General features: G+C 47.8%; 1 protein-coding gene across 1 annotated transcript in view; it reads right to left on the bottom strand.

Moving 5' to 3' along the window:
- Manbal (mannosidase beta like) overlaps positions 1 to 22,074 on the bottom strand; it is a 29,314-nt gene extending 7,240 nt beyond the window's left edge. The window contains exons 1-2 of the mRNA XM_028855597.2: positions 21,989 to 22,074; positions 9,590 to 9,797 (exon numbers count right to left, since the gene is read on the bottom strand). Of these exons, the coding sequence (XP_028711430.1) occupies positions 9,590 to 9,739 (150 nt within the window). The 5' untranslated portion in view covers positions 9,740 to 9,797; positions 21,989 to 22,074. The remainder of the gene's footprint in view (positions 1 to 9,589; positions 9,798 to 21,988) is intronic.
- Positions 22,075 to 22,118: the final 44 nt, after the last annotated feature.

Here is a 22,118-nt window from a genome sequence, read left to right as displayed (position 1 = left end):
TGAAGCACTGAAGTCATAAACCAGTTGCAAGAAATCAGCTTACTGGAACAAGAGGAAAGACATTCTTTTGCTTTTCAAAGGCTTTCCCATCGTCTGAAGCCAAAAATATTATCTTCTGACCCAAAAAGCTACTAATAAACCTTGTTTCTATATGCCAACCAGAGGACAGTTTTGCCCTAAGCAAACCAGCAAAGAGCAGCGTTGTTCTCTGGGTCTCCTCGTCTGTCCCACATCTGCCCCTCCGCTGCTGCCTCCCTTACATCCTCTGCAACCAAGCACGCCCTTCCCTGCTGCCCTCAGGCCGCGAGGAGGCTCACAAGCTGTCCCTACTTTCCCAGGCTCCCTTCCTCCCTAAGACCTCCCTTGTCCTCTACTTAAAGCCCCTTCTTCCCCTGGGGGCCGTTAGGAGTGGTGGGGGAGAGGAGGCTGTCTCATGGCAACATACAGAAGAAAGTTGTAGCAGAATCCCTAGTCCCAGGGGCCATGTGCTGGCCTAAGGCAGTAAGTGGGTTCACAGCACTTTATCTTTATCATCATCATCATCATCATCATCATCATCATCACCATCATCACCACCATCACCACCACCACCACCATCACCACCACCATCATCATCATCATTGCTACTGATCATCATCATCGCTACTGAACCAGTGAAAAGGTTTTGTTTAAAATATTTTTTTAAGATGTATTTTTTTTCTTAATATTTTCATTGATTATTTGGGAATTTCACATAATATACCTGGATCACTCTTACTTCCCAGGTCCACCCCCTACTCTTGTGGCCTCCCCCTCCCCCCCAAAAGAAGAAAATGAAAAGTCCAGTTTGCGTTGTCGATATAGTTACTGAAGCACGGTTAAACTTCCAGTGGCCAGCCCCCACAAAGAAGAGTGAGACCTTCCCCTCCGCCACCAGTAGCTGGCTATTGTCGAGAGCTGCACCTCAGCATCCCCATCACAATCTCTAAGAGTTCTCTTCAATGGCTTCCGGTCTAGGTTGTTACTTTTTTGGGGAATGGGGGTTGCCATAGAAACCTTCCATGTCTCTCTTTCTCAACTGTGAGTCTGCAGTCATGGATGCCACTGCAGAGGCTTTCTTGTCCTTTATACTCAGCAGGAGCACGGATCATGGACCTCCACATGGTGACATCATGGACCACAGACATCTACCTGCCCCCAGTGTCAGCATGTGCCACGGACCTCAGCATGGTCTCCGTGGCAGACTGGCCCACGGACATCAACATGACTCCAGGTGGCAGCCCAGACCACGGACATCTGCATGGCCTTTGCTAGTAACACAGGCTACGGACATCAACACAGCCTCCAGCTGTAGCAGGTCCATGGCCCCTGGTGGCAGCCTGGACCACAGACATCTCCATGACCTTCAGTGGTAACACTGGCCATGAACACGACAAGATCATGGACTCAGATATGGCACCTGGTGGCAGCATGGACCACAGACATCAATCAACATGGCCTCCAGTGGTAGCTCAGGCCTCAGACATCAACATGGTTCAGCCTCTCTCCTTTGAGTATGCACTGCTTTATTCCGCCATCTTCCCACCTTCATCAAAAATTTATTCTTTGCAGTGGCATTGGAAACTGCAGCATGTGACTCTGTGTGTGTGTGTGTGTGTGTGTGTGTGTGTGTGTGTGTGTGTGTGTGTGTGTGTGCCCATGTAGCCCTACATGCAAATACTCATTGCCATGAGTCGTTGGACTGACTCAAGGCCTCTGGTCTCTGAAGCACCACAAATACTGGACCATTTTCGAGACTTCTTCAATCACAGTCATGCTTTAGGTTTTCATTTTTGGTGGTGACGACGTGCTCCCAGATCTAGTTCTCTGCAGCACCAGCTCCTCCTCGAGGTCCAGCAGCTTATAGATGGAGTAGGAGTTGGGGTTGACTGACTTGAAGCATTAATCTGGGCCTGGATAGCTGCAGAGTTGGTCAGGCCACCAGGCTCTTCAGGTGTATCTATTTTATTTTATTTTTTTAGTTTTTCGAGATAGGGTTTCTTTGTGTAGCCTTGGCTATTCTAGAACTAGCTTTGTAGACCTGGCCTTGAACTCATGGAGATCTGTCTGCTTCTGCCTCCCGAGTGCTGGAATTTATGTCATGCACCACCACCCGGCTTAAAGATGCATTTATTTTATTTTATGTGCATGAGTGATTTGTCTCCTTGCCTGTATATATACCATGTGCATGCCTGGTACCTACAGAGATGGGACGTCAGGCCAGAAGAGGTTTTGGGATCCCCTGGAACTGGAGTTACAGATGATTGTGAACCACCACATGAGTGCTGGGAACCAAACCCAGGTCCTCTGTAAGAGCAACAAATGCTTTTAACAGCAAAGCCATCTCTCCAGCCTCAGTCTTCGGTTGTTTAAGATTTATTTTGTTTGCATTTATGTGTATGTGTGTTTACGTGGGTGCCTGCAGAGGCCAGAAGAGGGTGTTGGAGCCTCTGGAGCCGGAGTTGCAAGTGTGGTGAGCTGCCAGTGTGGGTGCTGGGAAGCAGGCTTAGGTGCTCTGTGAGAGCGGGAAGCACTCTTGACTGAGCCAGCTCTCTAGTCCCCTGGCAAGCTGTATTCATTTACTTTTTTTAAAGGTTAAAAGGGCAAATATAGTGGTACACCCTTTTAACCCCAGCACTTGGGAGACAGAGACGAACAGATCTGTTTGAGGACAGTCTGGTCTACATAGAATTCCAGTCCAGCTAAAACTGGGGCCAATGGGATGGCTCTGCAGGTAAAAGAGTTTGATACCTGGAATCCACAGGGTAGAAAGAACTGACCCATGTAAGTTGTCCTCTGATTACACACACACACACACACACACACACACACACACACACACACACACACACACACACATACACACACACACACACACACACACACACACACACACACAAAATGCTAGAATAATCCTGCACGGCAGCACTTGGGAAACTGACGCAGAAAGGCTATTATTCTAAGTTTTGGGCCAGCCTGGGCTACAGTGTGTAATCTTGTTTCAGTAAAACAAAGCTAATACAGTAAACTTCAGGTAGAAAGGTAGCTCCCCTGTGTTCCCTCCTTCTAAACTACAAAAAATTAAAATAAAATAAAAAATAATTTAAAAAATTGCTGCAGTGTATTTGTATTTTAAAAGATGGAGGTAAATTAAATCTTCCTGCTTGTTGGCTTGTTGGGGGAGTTAAGAGGCATATACTTAAAAAAATTTTTTTTGCCCGTTTTTTTTAGGAGGCATGTACTAAAAAATTCAAATTACATCTATTGATTTACTATGGGGGAGGGGCACATTGAACATGTGTGAAGGTCAGAGAGAAACTTTGATTTGATTTGGGGGAGACTTACTTCTGAGCCCTTTGTCAGTTCCTTGCCTCAAAGGCCCTTAACCTGCTGTGGTCCTTCCCTGCAAGCCTTGGGACTGAGGAGGCTCACTTCAAAGGGTTAAGAACAATGAGCGGAACATGGCTTCCCCTCCTGGCCCTCCAAATAAAACAATGGTCATCACCTCCCTCCCTGGAGACTCAGCAGCAACTAGAGACAGTCAAAGTTTGTCACTATTAGACCCAACAGCATGCCCTGTCTGAGGACCGGGGCCAGGGATTGTTTTTAAAGTATGATGTGACTATGGACGGAAAGTCCAATGGTGACATCCACAAAGCACCAGAACACACGACAGACAAAACCACCGGTGGCCACGAGCCTGTCTGTGCTGGAGCCCTCAATGCTCTGCCTTTGTCTCGTCTGTGTATGTGTGCATGAGTCTGTGCTCATGATGTATGTGGCACACGCATCCATGTGCACGTACAGAGACTAAAGGAAGACATCAAATCTGGGGCTTGCTACTTTTCAGCTAGGTTGGTGGCCAACAAGCCCTAGTACTCTGCCTGACTCACCCACCCCAGTGCTGGGGTCACATGCACTTAGCCATGTGGATGCTTAGGACCCAAACTTAGGTCCTCATGCTGCGCAGCCAGCCCTCTATCCACTCAGCCATTTCCACATCCCCTGCTTCAGACAGTGTCTATGCAGCTCAGCATAGTCCTGAATTTACTGTGTAACTGCCTTAGTTGAGTTTCTATTGCTCTGAAGAGACACCTGACCACAGCAACTCTTTTTTTTCTTTCTTTCTTCTTTTTTTTTTTTTTTTGGTTTTTTGAGAAAGGGTTTCTCTGTGTAGTTTTGGTGCCTGTCCTGGATCTCGCTCTGTAGACCAGGCTGGCCTCGAATTCACAGAGATCTGCTTGGCTCTGCTTCTGATATATATATATGCAATTTATTTTTATTTTATGTGCATTGGCATTTGCCTGTATGTACGACTGTGTGAGAGCATCAGAAGCCCTGGAACGGGAGTTACAAACAGTTGTGAGCTGCCATGTGAGTGCTGGGAATTGAACCCTGGGTCCTCTGGAAGAATTGTCAGTGCTCTTAACCGCTCAGCCATCTCTCCAGCCCCTTAAAGGCACTTTTTTAAAACTTAAAACCTGGCATGCTCCCTCCCCTGGCCCCACGTCACACCTGTTCCCTGGACTTGGCTCCCCGCTGCACCAGTACCCATCACCCTCTCCACAACATCAGCAGGAGCTTCCGAACACAGCAAGCCCCAAGATGTACAGTCTCCAGAACGTACTGTGCGTTGTTAAAAAAAGTCTGGTGTAGTGGCACATATCTTTAATGCCAGCACTTAGGAAACAGAGACAGGTGGGTCTCTGTGAGTATGAGGCCAGCCTGGTCTGCATACAGTGAGTTCCAGCCAGCCAGGGCTGCATAGTGAGACTTTAGGGGGGGAAAAATCCAGGAAGAAAAATAAAAAGAAGGTGCAAAACTATGTTTATGACTATGTGCTGGCTTAGTACCTCAGAGGAAGGACTATAATTACATATATATATATATATATATATATATATATATATATATATATATATATACATTACCACACACAAGCCGTTGTTTGGTTTTAAAAAACAACAATGAATCAAAATGATAAAGATGAATCATAGTAATAAAAATGGCTTCCTATGGGAGGAAGAGGGGACTGGGAGGGGCATAATGAGATTAAAGGAAACTTCTGTGAATGTATCTTATTATAGAGTTTGGAAATGTTATATATAAATGTTTCATAAGACTTCAAAAACAAATTAAACTAAAAAGAAAAGTTCCTAGAAATTAAAAACAAGTTGTAGCAAATGTGCCCAATGTCTTCCAGAGTGCAGCGACACACAGAGAGCTGGCTGAGAGGACTGTGCCCGCTGCCTCTCCCTCAGGAACACAACCTGAGCCCAAAACAAACCCTCACATTTCCGCCTGAGCCCCAGGTTAGTAGTGAGAATCAGACACTGAGGTATGTAGAATAAAGTAACTTAAAACACAATGGCGTCTTTCCGGAACCTGCTGGCACTGGGCACGGGCACCTCTAACAACTCCCCTCACTCCCACAGCTCCCAAGAGTGCACTTTGCCTAACCAGTCAAGCAATCTGGCTTATGGTGGACACCTGCTTTTCCGGAAGTCTGGAACTTGGGTATACAGTAGTAAGCCAGTGCTTATGTGACCAGTTATGTGACCCCAGTAAAAAGCCTTGTGGGCTGGGGCTATAGCTCATATGACAAGTCATGTGACCCCAGTAAAAAGCCTTGTGGGCTGGGGCTATAGCTCATATGACCAGTTATGTGACCCCAGTAAAAAGCCTTGTGGGCCAGGGCTAGAGCTCATGGGTAGAAAGCTTGCTTCTCAGTATGTGATACTCTAGATCTAATGCCCAATACTGTCACAGAAACAGAAAACTTAGCTTTCAGTGGCTGTGTTTACAGACTGGGGATGCTGCTCATCTGGGAGAGGGCTTGCCTAGCATGCAGGAGGCCCTGGGTTTAGCCCCAACACCCCATAAACCAGGCGTGGCAGTGCATATCTGAAATCGCATTACTAGGGATCCAGAGGCAGAAAGATCAGGAATGTAAGGCCAACCTCTGCTACATGAGACTGTCTCAAACAAAAACATCCCAAACCCAATGCACGCACGCACGCACGCACGCATGCACGCGCTGCACACAGTCTCTAGAGTTCCTGGCTGGACAATGCTTCATGACCTATCGACTCCTTGCTACTGGAGTTGGACACATCTGTGCATTGTGGGGGCATTTTTGGACTTGGGTCAGTGTCCCTCCCTCCAGCTTTATCCCATGCCTTTTATGTCCTGTCACTGCGGTTACCACAGCTGTGAGGCCTCCTAGTTAATCACTGACCCTAAGTTGGCCTTGGCGACCTCCAACATAGCAGGACAGAACAAATTAGTCATTTTTGTTAATCTTTCTAGGGAATAAGACTGTCAGTATAAACCAAAGATACACGCTTAAAACTGGCAAGATGGTTCAGTGGGTAAAGGCACTTGCAGCCAAGCTTGGCAACCTAAGTTCAATCCCAGGGACCCTCACAGTAGAAGGAAAAACCCAACTCCTGAAGGCTGTTTGTTCTCTGACCTCTATACACATTGGCACATGCACACACTCACACACTCACACACTCACACACTCACACATATACACACACACAATAAATAAATGTAAAGAAAAAGTCTTAAGATACAAATGTACCTCACAAGGAAAAACACCAGCGTCTTCAGTTTGAACTCTAAACAGCAGCGTGAATTCCAGTTCTTTGTCCACTGAGACAGGGTCTCACCGCGAGCAAACAGGCCTACAGTTTACTAGGGTCTAGCCTGCCCTCCAGTTTACAGCAGCCGCTTGCTTTAGCTTCAGGCGCTGTAGTTAGAGGTGTGAGCCACGACACCTGGAACAAGTGCTTTCCCGAAAAACTCAGTGTGGCTGGGTGTGCTGGCACACCTGGGCACACTTCACAGTGCACACGCACGGCTGAGGTGGGAGACGAGTGGGTTCAAGGACAGACTGGACTTCAAAGCAAGACCCGCCCATCTCAAGTAACAAAACAAAGAAACAGAAACCAGGATGGTGGGAAGGCTCATGGCATAAAGGTTACCTGCTTCCAAGACTGCCAAGGGGAGTGTTCTATCCCTGGAAGCCACGTGGCGGAAGAAGAGAACCAGCTCCTAAATGTTGTCCTTTGACCTCCACACACACACACACACACACACACACACACACACACACACATACACACACACACACACACACACTCACACACACACACACACACACACACTCCCAACGAACAAATACATATATAAATGTAATTTAGAAATTAAAACAGGGGGCTAGAGAGATGGCTCAGTAGCTAAGAGTACTTGTTGCTACTGCAGAGGACCTGAGTTCGATTCCCAGGACAGTCCATTGTGAACTGCCAGGGGATCCAACAGGCATGCACATGTTCATATACACATATGCAGGCGAAATATTCATACATGTAAAGTAAAACCAAAAAAAATTAAAAAAAAAACAATCAAAATGCCAAATAGAGGGCTGGTGTCTTAGAATTTTTATTGCTGTGATGAGACACCATGACCACAGCAACTCTTACAAAGAAAACATTTAATTGTGGGGGGTGGGGCTCGCTTATAGTTCAGAGGTGCAGTCCATTATCACATTGCAGGGAGCATGGCGGCATGCAGGCAGATGTGGTGCTGGAGGAACAGCTGGAAACAGGAAGTCAACTGACTGTCACACTGAGGGAAGCTTGAGCAAGAGACCTCAAAGCCCTCCCCCACGGTGACACAACTCCTCCAACAAGACCACACCTCCTAATAGTGCCACTCCCTTTGGGGTGCCATTTTCTTTCAAACCACCACAGCAATGAGATAGCTTAGTGGTTAAGAGTACTCAGTGTTTTTCCAAGAGGCCCTGGGTTCAGTTCCCAGCATCCACAACTCCCTGAACTGTAGCTGGCAATACAGAGGGGAATAATGAATCTCAGCAGTGACCAGCAGTGGATGCTGCAGCCATTTAGGACAAAGAGTTCAGACTCAGGGAAGACCATCTGAACTATGATGATCTCCCTATGCACAGGAGCCAGACACCATGATCCTGATGACGCCAACCACAACTGTAACAACAGCGAGTCCAAAGCACCAGTTATGACAGGTACACCAAATAATAGAATGAATGGCCTTAGGTGCCTATATGGAACTTCCTGTGGGAACAGTGGCCACACAAAGTAATCAGCCAAATCCTGGAACGTGTAAGTCACAGAGGATAAAAACTTGCTTTCTCTAACAAATCAATGTCAGAAGAAAATGGGGGTGTTGTACAAGAGTGGGTGGAAGAAGGGTGTTGGAGAATAAAGACATTCATAGAGTAAGAGTCAAACCCAAAGCCAAGGTGATCATGTCACCCTCTGGGCCCCGCCCACACCTCTGGCTGCACCTCTCCGCCGGTCCCCTCAGTTCCTGCCACCGTCATCTCTGGGGTCCCTGGACTAGCCCAGTGCTCCCGTGCTCCGGCTCCCTGCAGCACTCCCCCCCGCCCCGGAACGCTACCCTCCCACCCTTCCCCCTTCGCCTGGCAGCAGCCTGCTCACTCTGTCTCAGCAGCAGAGACAGCCCAGCCCTGGGTCAGGGTATGATTGGGTCCCTGCTCCTAGTTACTCACTCATATTCTACCTTGTGCTTCTCATGGAAGCAAAAAAATATTTTTTTTTTTTTCTGAGACAGGGTTTCTTTGTGTAGTCCTGGCTGTCCTGGAACTCACTGTGTAGACCAGGCTGGCCTTGAACTCACAGAGATCTGCCTGCCTCTGCCTCCTGAGTGCTGAAATTAAAGGTGTGTGTTACCACCACCAGGCTCATGAAAGCAAATTTATTTCTTTTCTTTCCCAACTTTGGGAGACAGGATCTTACTATACAGCCCAGGCTGGCCTTGAATTCACAACCCTCTTGCCTTGCTCTCTTAAGTGCTGGGGCTACAGGCATGCATCAGTAAGAACTGCTTTATATCTGTATCCCTCCCAAAGACAAGCAGCTCTTTGAAGGCAGAGGTCACATTTTTTAGCAGTCTGACATGCAGAAGGAGCTAACAGAAGTCTTAACGGAAGCCGAGGGTGATGGCTCACACCTCTAGTCTCAGGAGGCTGAGCAGAGAGGCGCCCTCAAGCCTAAAGCTAGCTGGACTCTGTCTCAAAATAAAATAAAAAGCTTAATAGAAGTCTACCATTCAGGACTCACAGAGATACTGAGTCTGAGGCCAACCCTAGGTTATACAGTAAGACGCTGCCTCAAAAAATAGATCAATATAAAAAAGACCTGAACGCTGGGCAGCGGTGGCACACGCCTTTAATCCCAGCATTCAGGAGGCAGAACCGGGCGGATCTCTGTGAGTTCGAGGCCAACCTGGTCTACAAAGCGAGATCCAGGACCAAAACTACACAGAGAAACCCTGTCTCGTAAAACAAACAAACAAACAAACAAAAAAAAAAAAAAAAAAAAAAAAAAAAGACCTGAACAACTGAAGGGCTGACCACCTAGTCCCAATCCATCAGGTAGGAATCCAGGGACCATGCTAACTTGATAAGGGCCAGCACAGTCCCTGCTGCTCTTGGTTGTGGTGATAACTGCTGGGACAAGAACCTAGCCTGCCATTCAGAAAGCTGGGATCCCAGGGAAGGACTCACCGCCTCATGGGACTTGGGAATAGGCACGATGATGGCCAAGACACAGATAAGCTGGAAGATGGCTCCCAGGAAGAGCCCATACCGCAGTAGGTTCTCCAGGAAGGTGGGCTCTGGCACCTCAGGAGGCGAGAAGTCCAGGTCGGAGGCCATGGCCCAAGTCACCACTGCCAGGAGCCTCTTGAGAGTCGTCCTTCTCCAGAACGAAATTCTAAATGAAAAGGATGAATGTCAGTGTCTTAGTTAGGTGTCTATTGCTGTGAAGAGACACCATGACCACGGCAACCCTTATAAAAGAAAACATTCAACTGTGGTGGCTCAGTTACAGTTCAGAGGTTCAGTCCATTATTGTCATGGCGGGAAGCAAGGCAGCATGCAGGCAGACATGGTGCTAGAGAAGGAGTTGAGAGTTCTACATCTAGACTCATAGGCAACAGGAAGTGGCCTGAGACACTGGGCAGTATCTTGAACATATGAGATCCCAAAGCCCGACTCCACAGTGACACACTTCTTCCAACAAGACCACACCTACTCCAACAAGGCCACACCTCCTAATAGTGCCACTCCCTTTGGGGGCCATTTTCTTCAAACCACCACAGCCAGATTTCTTTTTCTTTCTTTATTTTCCCTGAGATAGAGTTTTCTGTGTAACAGCTCTGGCTGTCCTAGAACTCACTCTGTAGACCAGCCTGGCCTCAGACTCACAGAGATCCACCTGCCTCTGCCCCTGAAGTGCTGGGATTGAAGGTGTGCGCCACCACCCAGCCTGGTTGCTGTCATTTTGAGAGAGGATCTGCCTGTGGGACAGTCTGCTCACACTCAAGGAAACCTTCCTGCCTCAGTCTCCCATGTGCTGGCACACAGAGGTGTGCACCACCACGCCCAGCTCTAAACTACAAGTTTGAATGAAGAGGCAAAGAGGACACATGAAAACCTCGCCCACACAAGAAAGCTGGTGGATAGGGCAACAGGTGGACGGCCAGTCAGGCATTAGCCCACCTCTCCTCTCCCCAGCCTATCCCATTCTTTTCTCCCCTCCCCACCCCACCCCGTCTCTCTGTCTCTCTCTCTTTGGTTTTTTGAGACAGGGTTTCTCTATATAATAGCTCTGGCTGTCCTGGAACTTGCTCTGTAGACCAGGCTAGCCTCGAACTCAGAGACCTTCCTGTCTCTGTGAGTGCTGGGACTAAAGGTGTGCACCACCGCCTGGCCGCCTGGCCACCGCCGCCTGGCCGCCATCCCATTCTTAATGCCTTGGTAAAGCTGGAAGAACTGCCTGTGGCTCTCCAAGAGTACCTGAGTCTTTCGAACCCTGAGCCCTCTAGGAAGCTTCCATCTGCCCAGAACAGCTTTCCCACCATGACTGCTTTCCAAAGCCCTACTCTACGGCCCAGCCTCTGAGTGTAAGAGTCACGCTCCCCATCGCGCCTTTCGGGTTACCCTTCTCCCTCACTTCTTCATCATGGCCTCTCCAGGTGGCTTCCTTCTGCCGCCCCAACAGTGAAGAGACAAATGTGGCCTCAGGTGCACCTGAGTGACAGCCTTCGTGCTTTCAGAGAGAGATCTGGGCCATGCCATGCAATCTCCAGCTAACTCTGAGCCACCCAATATGGTGTTCGTGGCCACCAGTGGCCCCCAAATGCAGCTGGTGTGAACTGAAGTGAATGTTAAATTAAATCAGACCTAACTTCAAGACTTATTATGAAAGAATGTAAAATATCTCATTAGTAATGTTTTATGTTGATTATATGCTGAAATGGCATATTGTTAAATTATTAAAATTAAGCTAATTAAAAAAGAAAGTTGAGGAACTTATTTTATGAAGTCAAAACTTACTAGAGAGCTAAGGCAATCAAAACAGAGAGCTATCGACATGGGAACAGACATCCAGACCAATGGAACAGCGAGCTCCAAATAAACACATACAGGAGGGGACGGCTTGTAAGCAAATGGTGCTAGGAAATCAAGTGTCCACATGCAAAAACAAACAAGAGAGGCCGGCCGGTCCCTTGTACCCCCCCACAGATTGGTTCAAACTGACCCGAGATCTAAGTATGAGTCCAAACTATAAAACTGTTAGAAGTCGTAAGGGAAATTTCTACAATACTAGATTTGGCAACGATTTCTCGGGAGTGACATCAAAGGCACAAATAACAAAAGAAAGAAGTCAATTAGACTCCACATAAAATCAAAACCTTTTGTTTAGAGGACATTTCTCAGAGAGTGAAAGGCAGCCCAGAGAATGGAGGAAGACATTTGTGACTCACTCCTACGGTAAAGGTCTAGGTCGGACAGACAAAGAACTCCACAAGGCAACAAAAAACAGAGCCACAAAGTGGGTCTGGGAGAGAGGGCACCTCTCAGCTGGCTCGGGCACCTGCCACCCACTGACAACCTGAATCTGAAGAAGAGAGCAGACTCCCAAAAGTTATCTTTTGACCACCACACATGTGCTGTAGCAAGTGGGCCTCTGCCCCCGAAAACCAAGTGAGAAAGTGAATAAATGGGGGCACGGCAGGCAGGCAGTTCAAGTCTGTAATCCCAGGACTCAGCTGGAAGATGAGTTCTAGGCTAGCCTGTGCTACAAAAAACAGCAAGTTCAAAGCCAGCATGAGCGCATAATGAGATTCAGTCTCAAAAGCAGGAGGGTGGGGCTGGTGAGGAGGCTCAGCAGGTAGACACCTGAGGCCAAGCCTGAAGGCCTGAGCTTGATCTAAGATCAACATGGTGGAAGCCCAGAATCAGCTCTCACAAGTTGTACGCACGCACACGCACGCACACGGACAAACGCGCGCGCGCGCGCACGCAGATGCGGGTGAGAGGGTGGGGAGTGTAATTCTAAACCGTAAAAAGAGTATATAAAATGGGCAGGTGAACACTAAGCATCAGTGAAAATGTGGAGAAACTGGAAGCTGTGTGCACTGCTATCTTAGTTATTGTTCTATGGCTGTGAAGAGACACCATGACTAAGGTGATTCTTAGCAAACAAAGCATTTAATTGGGGACTTGCTTACATTTTCAGAGGGTTAGTCCATGATCATCATGGCAGCAAGCAGACAGGCATGGTGCTAGAGCAGTAGCTGAGAGCTTTACACCCTGATCCTGATCCACAGGCAGCAGACATAGAGAATGTGCCTAGTGTGGGTTATGAAACTTCAAAGCCCATCTCACAGTGACACACCTCCTCCAAGGCCACACCTCCAAATCCTTCTCAAACAGCTCACCAGCTGGGGACCACGCTTTCAAACACACGAGCCTACGGAGGTCATTCTCATCCACACCACCACAGGTGCTGATGGGAGCATAAAGCTGGCACAGTAGCTGTGGCAACCAGTCTCTGTGTAGGTTGTGGAGTTTTTGTCTAAGAAGTTCCAGAAGTAGTGGTAATAGTGGCACAACACAGCCAATGACACTGAACTTTTCAGAAATGGTAAATGTTGAGCTACATTTAAACGCACACATCTATAAATCCAGGACTTTGGAGGTGGATGCAGGAAAATCACAAGTTCAAAGTCAGCCTGGGTTACATGAGACCATCTCCAAAAGGCTAACTTTATGGTATATTTTAATACAAAACAAAATTTCATCTGTTTTTCTTTTTTTTTTTTTTACTTATTTCATTTCACTTTTTTGGACTCAGGTTCTCATGTAGCCCAGGCTAGCCTTGCTGATCTCGCTGCCTTCAACCCCTGAGTACTGAGATTACAGGTCTATACCATCATGCCTGGCTTACTTGCTTTGTATGCTTTAAATGTAACTAGCTGAACATACGTTATATAGTTCTGTAGACTAGCCCTGCCCACCACAGGCCATCCACATGACCTTCTCCATCTTAGCCCTGCTGTTCCTCTACTTTAAATGATTTTTCCAACATGATAAACAACTGAAGAATTATAAAATGGCCCACTATGTAAAAACAGAGTGGGTCTTACACAAATGATTATTGTTTCCCCTTCAACCTGGTCACTCTGGAAGGCCATGTGCTTGGCCAGCAAAACAGCCAATTTTGGCATCAGTTCAGCTTACTCTAGAAGCCTTTCCAAGCCTGAGCAACCCCTCACTCACTGTCCCCGCCCCCACCCTGAGAGCTGTCCAATCTCCCTCCTCCCGAGACTTCTGGAAAGAGCCCAATGTTGTCTGGTTCCAACTATGGTGAATCAGGTGGGGCCCGGTGCTCAGGGACACCATCTTTGGTCATGTACAAGGTGGGAGGCGCAGACAGCAGGCAGACTGCTTGGAGCAGCTCCTAAGCTGGCCCTGAAGTGAATTCCAAGGCTCCAGCCCAGCACGGCTCCTGGAGGAACTGCCAGGCTCTCCAGAGCACCAGCCCTAGTGCCAAGGCTGAAGAAAGCTGTACTCCTCCGGTGGCACCTCATAAACCTAGTGCCCTTTACCACACTTCATGCTCAAGGCTGTGAGAAGTCTACCGAGGGTATCGATCCTCAGACTTATCATTATTGTGAGGGTTACAGGTACTGTGATAGACAGGGCTAGGCATCAGGAAGCTGGAGGTACACAGGGCATGATTATGGACATCTAGTACACTGTGGCTGATCCCTTGACTTCTTAGAGAGCTGATGTCATTTTGAGCCATCAACAAATGTGCCCAAAGCCATATCTACTTAGGCTTTTTTTCCTTTAGTGGCCACCAGGCCAACATGTAACAAGAGTCATAAAACTGATGATATCCTTTGTCTGAATAACTTACTTCCTAGAATTTAGACTAAGGAAACAATTCAAAAGAAAAGGCCCCCAGGTACAAAAGCAGTCTTGGCAGTACCATTCCTAACACTGGAAGAAGGCAGGAAGCAACATCAGTGTCCAGCAGGAAGGGGGCTGGTGACAGAGGACGGACACAGTGGGGCTTCACTGAAAGGACAGCAGGACAGCACATAAACACTGTGATCAAGGGGGGGGGGGTGTTGGCAATGCGATACTAAGATATCAACAGAGCGACGGCAGCCCTGTATAAACGACTTTCACTGGCTGAAGACCAAAGACAGACACTTGCAAAGTATCACTGTGGACAGATAGACAGACAGATGCCATTCTGGTGTGTCATGAGCTTCCTCTCTAGTGAGCACTTATAGACATGTACAGTGGGATGTCAGAGCTGAAAATTAAAAAACCCAGAGCAGAAGGCATGGCATGTTATTTTATGTGAGTGGTCAGAGAAGAGCTGAGAAAGTGACATTTCTGACAAGGCTTGAGGATACAAGCCCCTGGACTCAATCCCCAGCACACATGCAACCCCCAAAAAGGGAAGCAAAGAATGTCATTTAACCACCTACTAGAATATTCTAGAATGGAAGAATAGTTAGGGCAAAGTTCTCAAGACAGGAATATGCTCCAAGGTGAGCAGGAGAGCGAGCAAGCTGGGCAGGGCCGTGTGGACCATTAAAAGGGCTTTGGCTCTCACTCTGAGTGGAAATGAAGCCATTATAAGGTGCTTGTCAAAGAAATCACATACTGCCTCTGGCTGCTGTATAGAGACCAGACTAGCCGGGCGGTGGTGGCGCACGCCTTTAATCCCAGCACTCAAAAAAAAAAAAAAAAAAAAAAAAAAAAAAAAAAAAAAGAGAGAGAGAGAGACCAGACTAGGGAACAAGAGTACAAACAGTTACAATAATATTAGTACGCTCATAAGAAGTGCTCATGACAGGCAGGAGCCACAGAGGTGATAATTCTGAAGTTACAATGTACTCTGAAGAGAGAACAACAGTACTGATGAGAAAATTATGAATGAAGTTCAAATACTTGGAGGGGAAAGTGCTCAGCTTAATACTGTAAACAGAAAATGTTAAGCCCTGAAGGTCAAAACCCCCTAGAAAAAGCCACATCACAATGTACACAAATGTTTTTTTTTTTTTTTTTTTTTTTTTGGTTTTTCGAGACAGGGTTTCTCTATGTAGCTTTGCACCTTTCCTGGAACTCACTCGGTAGCCCAGGCTGGCCTCGAACTCACAGAGATCCGCCTGGCTCTGCCTCCTGAGTGCTGGGATTAAAGGCGTGCGCCACCACTGCCCAGCCGGCAAACGGTTTTAAGTGTTGAGAAGGGAACACAGGGCGCCATTCTGAGTCTGATGGATCTTAAACACTGAGGAGGTGGTGGGAACGAGGTCCAGGCGGGAGTGACTCTGAAAACGAGAGGCATCTCTAAAACAAAGGCTGGAGGAGCTGCATAGGCACCTGGCATAGGCACCTCGCATAGGCACTTCGCATAGGTACCTCACACCAGCTGCCAAAAGCTGCTTCCCAGGCTGGACACGGTGGCACTTTAACCCCAGCACTCAGGAGGCAGAGGCAGGCAAGTCTCCGAGTTCAAGGCCAGCCTGGTCTACAGAGTGAGTTCCAGGATAGCTAGGGCTACACAGAGAAACCCTGTATTGAAAACCAAAAACAAACAAAAAAGCTGTTTTCTACCTGGTCCAGTTGGGAAGCCATCGCACACACACGCCAGGACTGATTGTAAGTGAATAGATGGGGGAATGTCTTAGTTAGGGTTTCTATTACTGTAAAAAAAAAAACCACCATGACCACAGCAAATCTCAAAACGAAAACATTTCATTGGGGTGGCTCCCTTACAGTTTCAGAGGTTCAGTCCATTACCATCATGATGGCACATGGCGGCTTGCAGGCGGACATGGTACTGGAGAGGAAGCTGAGAGTCCTACTTCTTGCAGGCAATAGGAAGTCGACTGAGACACTGGGTGGTATCCTGAGCACAGGAAACCTCAAAGCCTTCCCCCACAGTGACACACTTCCCCCAAGACTATACCCACTCCAACAAAGCCACATCTCCTAGCAGGGCCACTCTCTATAAGATTATGGGGGCCAATTACATTCAAACTACCCCAGGGAAATTGGGTTTGCTGCAGTGGGGAGGTTCCAGATAAGAGAAGGAAGCTACAATCATTCACAGGATACTAGACAAGGATTAGAGACACAGTGTACTTACTATAGACATTTACAGAAATATTTATAGCCATGTATACACATACATATCATCCTCTGGCCACTGAGAAAACACAGAAACAAGAATGCCCCAGGAGCAATGAGCACACATGTGTCCACATCTTGGTTTCTGGGCTTCCATAAAAGAAACCAGGACTCCTTAAGGAAGTGGTTAATTTCTAAGCAGGAATAAACAGGATGAGCCTGGGGCAGAAAGCATGCAAGTGCTTTAAAATACAAAAAAGCAAAGCGAACATTGCCAGGGAATTGTCAAGAGCAGGGTTTCAGCAGCCCAAGTTGGGACACAAGAACAAGAAGCCCGGGTATAAAATACTGACGCAGAGACGACCAGCAGAGAACAGACTCGTCTTTCATATGAACTGCAGTTGACGCAGCCACTCGCCTGTGTGTGAAGCATATACTTCCACAATCCCAACGTGGGCCGTACATAACGACTTTCTTCTACAAGGACAGTGTCAAAGCCGAGCGGGAGTAACTCTGGAGTTACCTGACCACTCCCTGAAGCCAAGAGACCCTGGACAGTATCAACAGTGACACTCACACCCACAGCAGGCCCCTCTGGGGGCCTTCCTTCTCGAAGCCTGTGACTCAGTCTGCTCACAAGAAAAAGAGACATATCTCAACCAGGAGGTTCTTCTGCAGGATATCTGACAGACTAGTAATCCCCAAAACCATCAGGGTCATCTACAACAGGGACGTCTGAGAAACTGTTGTGGCCAGTAAGGGGAGCCTGCGGAGACGGGCTCTCTGGATGTACTGTGCTATCCTGGACAGAGTACAGAGGAAGGGCTTTAGGAAGAAACTGGAAATCTGAACAAAGCAGGGATTCCGGTTAATGGTGATGTACTGTTCATTAATTATGGTAAATGTTCTATCTGGAAACTCAATAGTGTATCAAAATAGCCATAAACCTAAAATTTTGGGGGGTATTTTTTTTAAGATTTATTTTTGCATACGAGTGCTCTATCTACATGTCTGCCTACATGACAGAAGAGAGCATCAGATCCCGTTACAAAAGTTTGTGAGCCACCATGAGGTTGCTGGGAATTGGACTCAGGACCTCTGGAAGAACAGCCAGTGCTCTTAACTGCTGAGCCATCTCTCCAGCCTCCCCCTCCCCCCCCCACACACACCAAATTGTTTTTAAATATTGTTTGAGCCAGTCCCATGTATCCTAGGCTGGCCTTGAACTCACTATGTATCAAGGGTGATCCTGAACTCTGGCCCTCTCTCTCTCTACCTCCCCAGAACTGGCATTACAGGTATGAACCATCAGTCACCATTTATGCAGTGCTGAGGATTGAACCCAGACAGATCATCTTGCACGCTAGGAAAGCACTTTCATTTGCACTACGTCCCCAGCCCTTAAGATGCTTCTAAACCAACAACATTTCAAAATAAATAACTACAGGCACGCATAGAGATCGCAAGATGTATCAAGTACTAACTCTGAAAACATAGATTCCAAAATTGCCAGAGGTTTCAGCATCTCCCAACTGTTCCCGGATGCTGTACGTACTCTGGGCAGGGATTCCTGCCTCCTAATGAGGGGGTTTTCCAAAGCTGTTCTGAGAATTCAACTAAAAAGAGGCAGGGGAATAGAAAAATGTCAGTAGATACTTCCTTATAGCAATCGTGACAAGTTCTCAAGAACTGCTCAAAATTGGGTAAGTTTTGTCTGATGGAAAGCTTAGCTGCCTCCTAAAGGGAGTCGGTAGTTGGTGGCCTGAAACTGATGTGCAGCCATCTTGCAAAATATTATTGCTGATCCATTTATTGTCCTTTAAAAGTATGAGATACCAGAGTTGTTCTTTCTTATCCAGTGGATGCCTGAGACCATGCTCATATTGAACCCTAAATATGTTGTTTTCCTCTCTACACACAGCTGTGATAAAGGCTACAGATGAGGTCGGCGAGAGATTAACAATGATAACGAATCTGCTGCAACAAAGCTCGTTAAATCTGGCCTTTGGCTCTAGGTATCTTTAGACAAATGAATTACATCTATTATTATTAGTGGGTGGGGAGAACCCTGTGTGACAGGCAGTCAGGAGACAACTTTGGGGGTCAGTTCTCTCCTACCATGTGAGTCCCAAGGATCAAACCCAGGTTGTGATGAATGGATGACACAATGCCTGTATGGTGAAATAAGGTGTGGTGGGTGAGGTGGGTGTTGTGATGCAGCACTAGGCTGCCTCTGACTTTCTGACAACAAAGGGGAACCATTCAAGCCATAGTTATGATGGGAATGGCTGGGTGTCAGGAGCAGAGGGTAACGGTGGCTGGGGACCTGTGACAGCTGACGACTTTTTCTTTTCTTTTGTGTTTTTCCAGCCAGGGTTTCTCTGTGTAGTCCTGGCTGTGCTGGAACTCGCCCTGTAGACCAGGCTGGCCTTGAACTCAAAGAGAGTCACCTACCTCTGCCTCCTGAGTGCTGGGATTAAAGGCGTGCGCCACTGCCACCTAGCATTTTTTTTTTCAATAAGCACTGTAACCACCACGGCTGGAAAAGGAGACACTCTATGTGTTTGTTTGTGACAGTCTCACTAGCCTAGCTAGCCTGGAGTTTGCCAAGTAGATCTCCATGGCCTTGAACTCACAGAGCTCCACCTGATTCTGCTTCCCTAGTGCTAGGATTAAAGACATGTACCACCACACCTGGTGAAAGGGAGGCGATATTTCCCTAGGGATCTCATGCTGGGGAAAGAGAAAGGATGAAGCTCTGGTGCCAGTCACAAGAGAAACTTGCCCAGAAAGAATTTCACTGTTTACAAAGCATCAGATGACGGTGCAGGGCAGACTGGAGCCAGGGCAGTGGTGGACCAGTGGCCGAAGGGACCGCATCCTGACCAGGACTGCTCAGCTATGCACACCTCTACCCCTCTAGTTATGCCTAAAGCTCATGTCAGTATTCCAGGGAGGAACCGGAAGTCAGAGGCCTTTATTTGTTCCTTTCCCAATGTGGGCACACTGAATCATCTCCTCTTACTGCTTCTCGCTGTGAGTTGTCTCATAAATTGAAATATTGGGGACCAGTGGTCAAATCTCCCTTATTAGCACTCTCAGAGCCCAGACTTTGGCCCTAAAAACTCCAGTTAATAAAAACCTTTCAAAAAGACAATGCAGTTGCCAGGTATGGCGGCACATGCCTTTTGTCCCCACACGAGGGAGGCAGGCAGATCTCTATGAGTTCGAAACCAGTCTGGTCTACATATTGAGTTCCAGGCCAGCCAGAACTATACAGTGAAGCCCTGTCTAAAAATAAACAAATAAAATGTTTAATGGCATATCAATCTGAAGTTGTCTGTTAATTCATCAATAATGTTTGCAGGGGCTACAGTCCTTAAGCGATCCCATGGATGACTTCAATGTTTTGTTCCATCAAGGATCATAATCCATAATCTTATTCTTCGGGGCATGTAGAACTTGAAACATGTTGACAAATTTTGATGATGTCCACATGGCTAGCTCTGCTTCATCGTCCTCTTCCATCACAGAAAAGCCAACATCTTCCAATTCCCCCCTCGCTGGCACTTCGCAACGGCCTTCAGTGTGTTCTGCTTCTGCTGGGTGTGTGGGAATGTGGCAGAGGCTTCATTGGCAGCTACAGCCTCCATGCAGAGCTTTTCAGAACAAACCGTTCCTAACCCTGCGTAGCCAATCCTTACTCCCAGGAAGTGGCTTTGCGCTCTTGTTTCAGGGCCTGCCGAGCTGAAGCCTCCACACAGACGTAAAGGTCTGACATATGGCATCTTGTCCAGTAGAAGACCAGTCTTGTTTTCTACTCACAATGTAATGGCCTCTCTACCCTAAGTAATCACTTACTAGGCACTGTGGCTGTAACCTGGGCCACTTATTTAGATTTGAGAAAAGTTCTCATGTAGCCCTCACACTTGCCATGCAGCCAAGAGTATAGGAGTGCTCCAGCACACGGGTCTGCTCTACCACACGGGTCTGCTCCAGCACACGGGTCTTATGGTGCTCTGGATAAACCCCACCGCTTCCCGCATGCTGGGTAAGCTCTCTCCCAACTCTGCTACACACCAGCCCCGATTTTAATTTTTTAAATACTTCTTTTCAGTTCTGAGTAGCTGCCTGTGTCTGCCTGTTTTGTACACAAGCCTCAGAAGCATTGGACACTTCAGAGCTGGTTGGGAGCTGCCTGATGTGAAATCCGTTCCTCTAGGAGAGCAGCAAGGGCTCTCTCTTTACCACGGAGCCATCTCTCCAACCCTAATTTGTTTGTTTTTACACAAATCTGGCAATCGAGCCCAGGCTGACTTCGAACCCACTTTCCTTCTACCTCCTGCCTCAAATGCTGGGATTAGAGGGCTGCAACACCACAGTCAGCACAAGCTTTTCTTCTTCGTAATTTCACAGATACAAGATTTGTTCTTGTAGGGCAGCGGTGCCGCAGGCCTTTAATCCCAGCACTCAGGAGACAGAGGCAGGTGGATCTCTGAGTTCGAGGCCAGCCTGGTCTACCGAATGAGTTCCAGGACAGCCAGAGCTACACAGGGAAACCCTGTATCGGAAAACAAACAAAAAACAACAACAATAAAAGATTTGTTCTTACTGAAGATTTTAGCAACTTTAGTCTTTGGGTTTATTTTATTTTATTTTATTTACTTTTTGCCAAGCATTTTTTTTTTACCTAACATTAGCACTTTTTGGTTTTGCATCGGCAAAACCGAAAAGCTAGCATTTCCACTTTCGTGCTGATTACATGGGGTTACTTGGCACAGTCAGCTGTTCGCAGTAACTAATGAGTGGGTAGCGTACATGCAGGGATCCTGTGAGCAAGATGATGTCCGTGGAAAGCAGGAAGGGGTCAAACTTCATCATGCTACTCTTTCTTAGGAGGCCGGGAAGAACAGTACCGGGAGCTGAACCTGGGACTCAAACACGCTGGGTAAGCACTCTACCACTGACTTCTTCAACATGCTACTCAAAACACAGAACTTAAAAGCCACGGGCTGTTTGTTTCTGGAGTCTTCCGCTTACTATTTTCAGGTTACGGGTAAAGGAAACCGCAACTAAGTGGGAGGCCATTGCGTCATCGTCCCTTTCTTTTCCAGAGTTGTCTCTCAAGCACATTCCGTGCACCTGAGCACTTTCACATGTATGGTCTCTTCGGTGCCCCTTTGCGGAGGAGGAAACCAGGCAGGGAAAAGGCGAGATGTCGGGGGTTACACGGCAGGGCGGGGCACGCCCGAGCTGCCATGCCGGCTCCACCGGGCGGAGGGCAGGCTGGGCCCTGGCCTTGCGGACCCCGAGCTCTGACCCAGGCGAGGCCCCCGTCTTCTCGGCACGCAGACTGCCCATCCCAAGTTAACTTTCCTCCGCGGCCCGGGGAAGCCGCAGAGGCCGGCAGCTCCGCCCCGATCCCGCCCGCCCCCGGCCGGCCACCGGCACCTGAATACTTACCTCCAGTACCGCCGCTCCGCTGCTCCGGAAGTGTTTCCTCGAGACCCGGAAGCGACGCGCCCAAAGCAGCCGCAGGTTCCGCTCTGCCGGCTTTCCTGGGGCTACGGCTTCGTCGCGCTCATCATGCCGC

This window comes from Peromyscus leucopus, chromosome 4 (assembly GCF_004664715.2).
Source record: "Peromyscus leucopus breed LL Stock chromosome 4, UCI_PerLeu_2.1, whole genome shotgun sequence".
Lineage (NCBI taxonomy): Eukaryota > Metazoa > Chordata > Mammalia > Rodentia > Cricetidae > Peromyscus > Peromyscus leucopus.
Note: the sequence above shows the minus strand (reverse complement) of the source record. Positions and strands in the feature narration are given on the sequence as shown.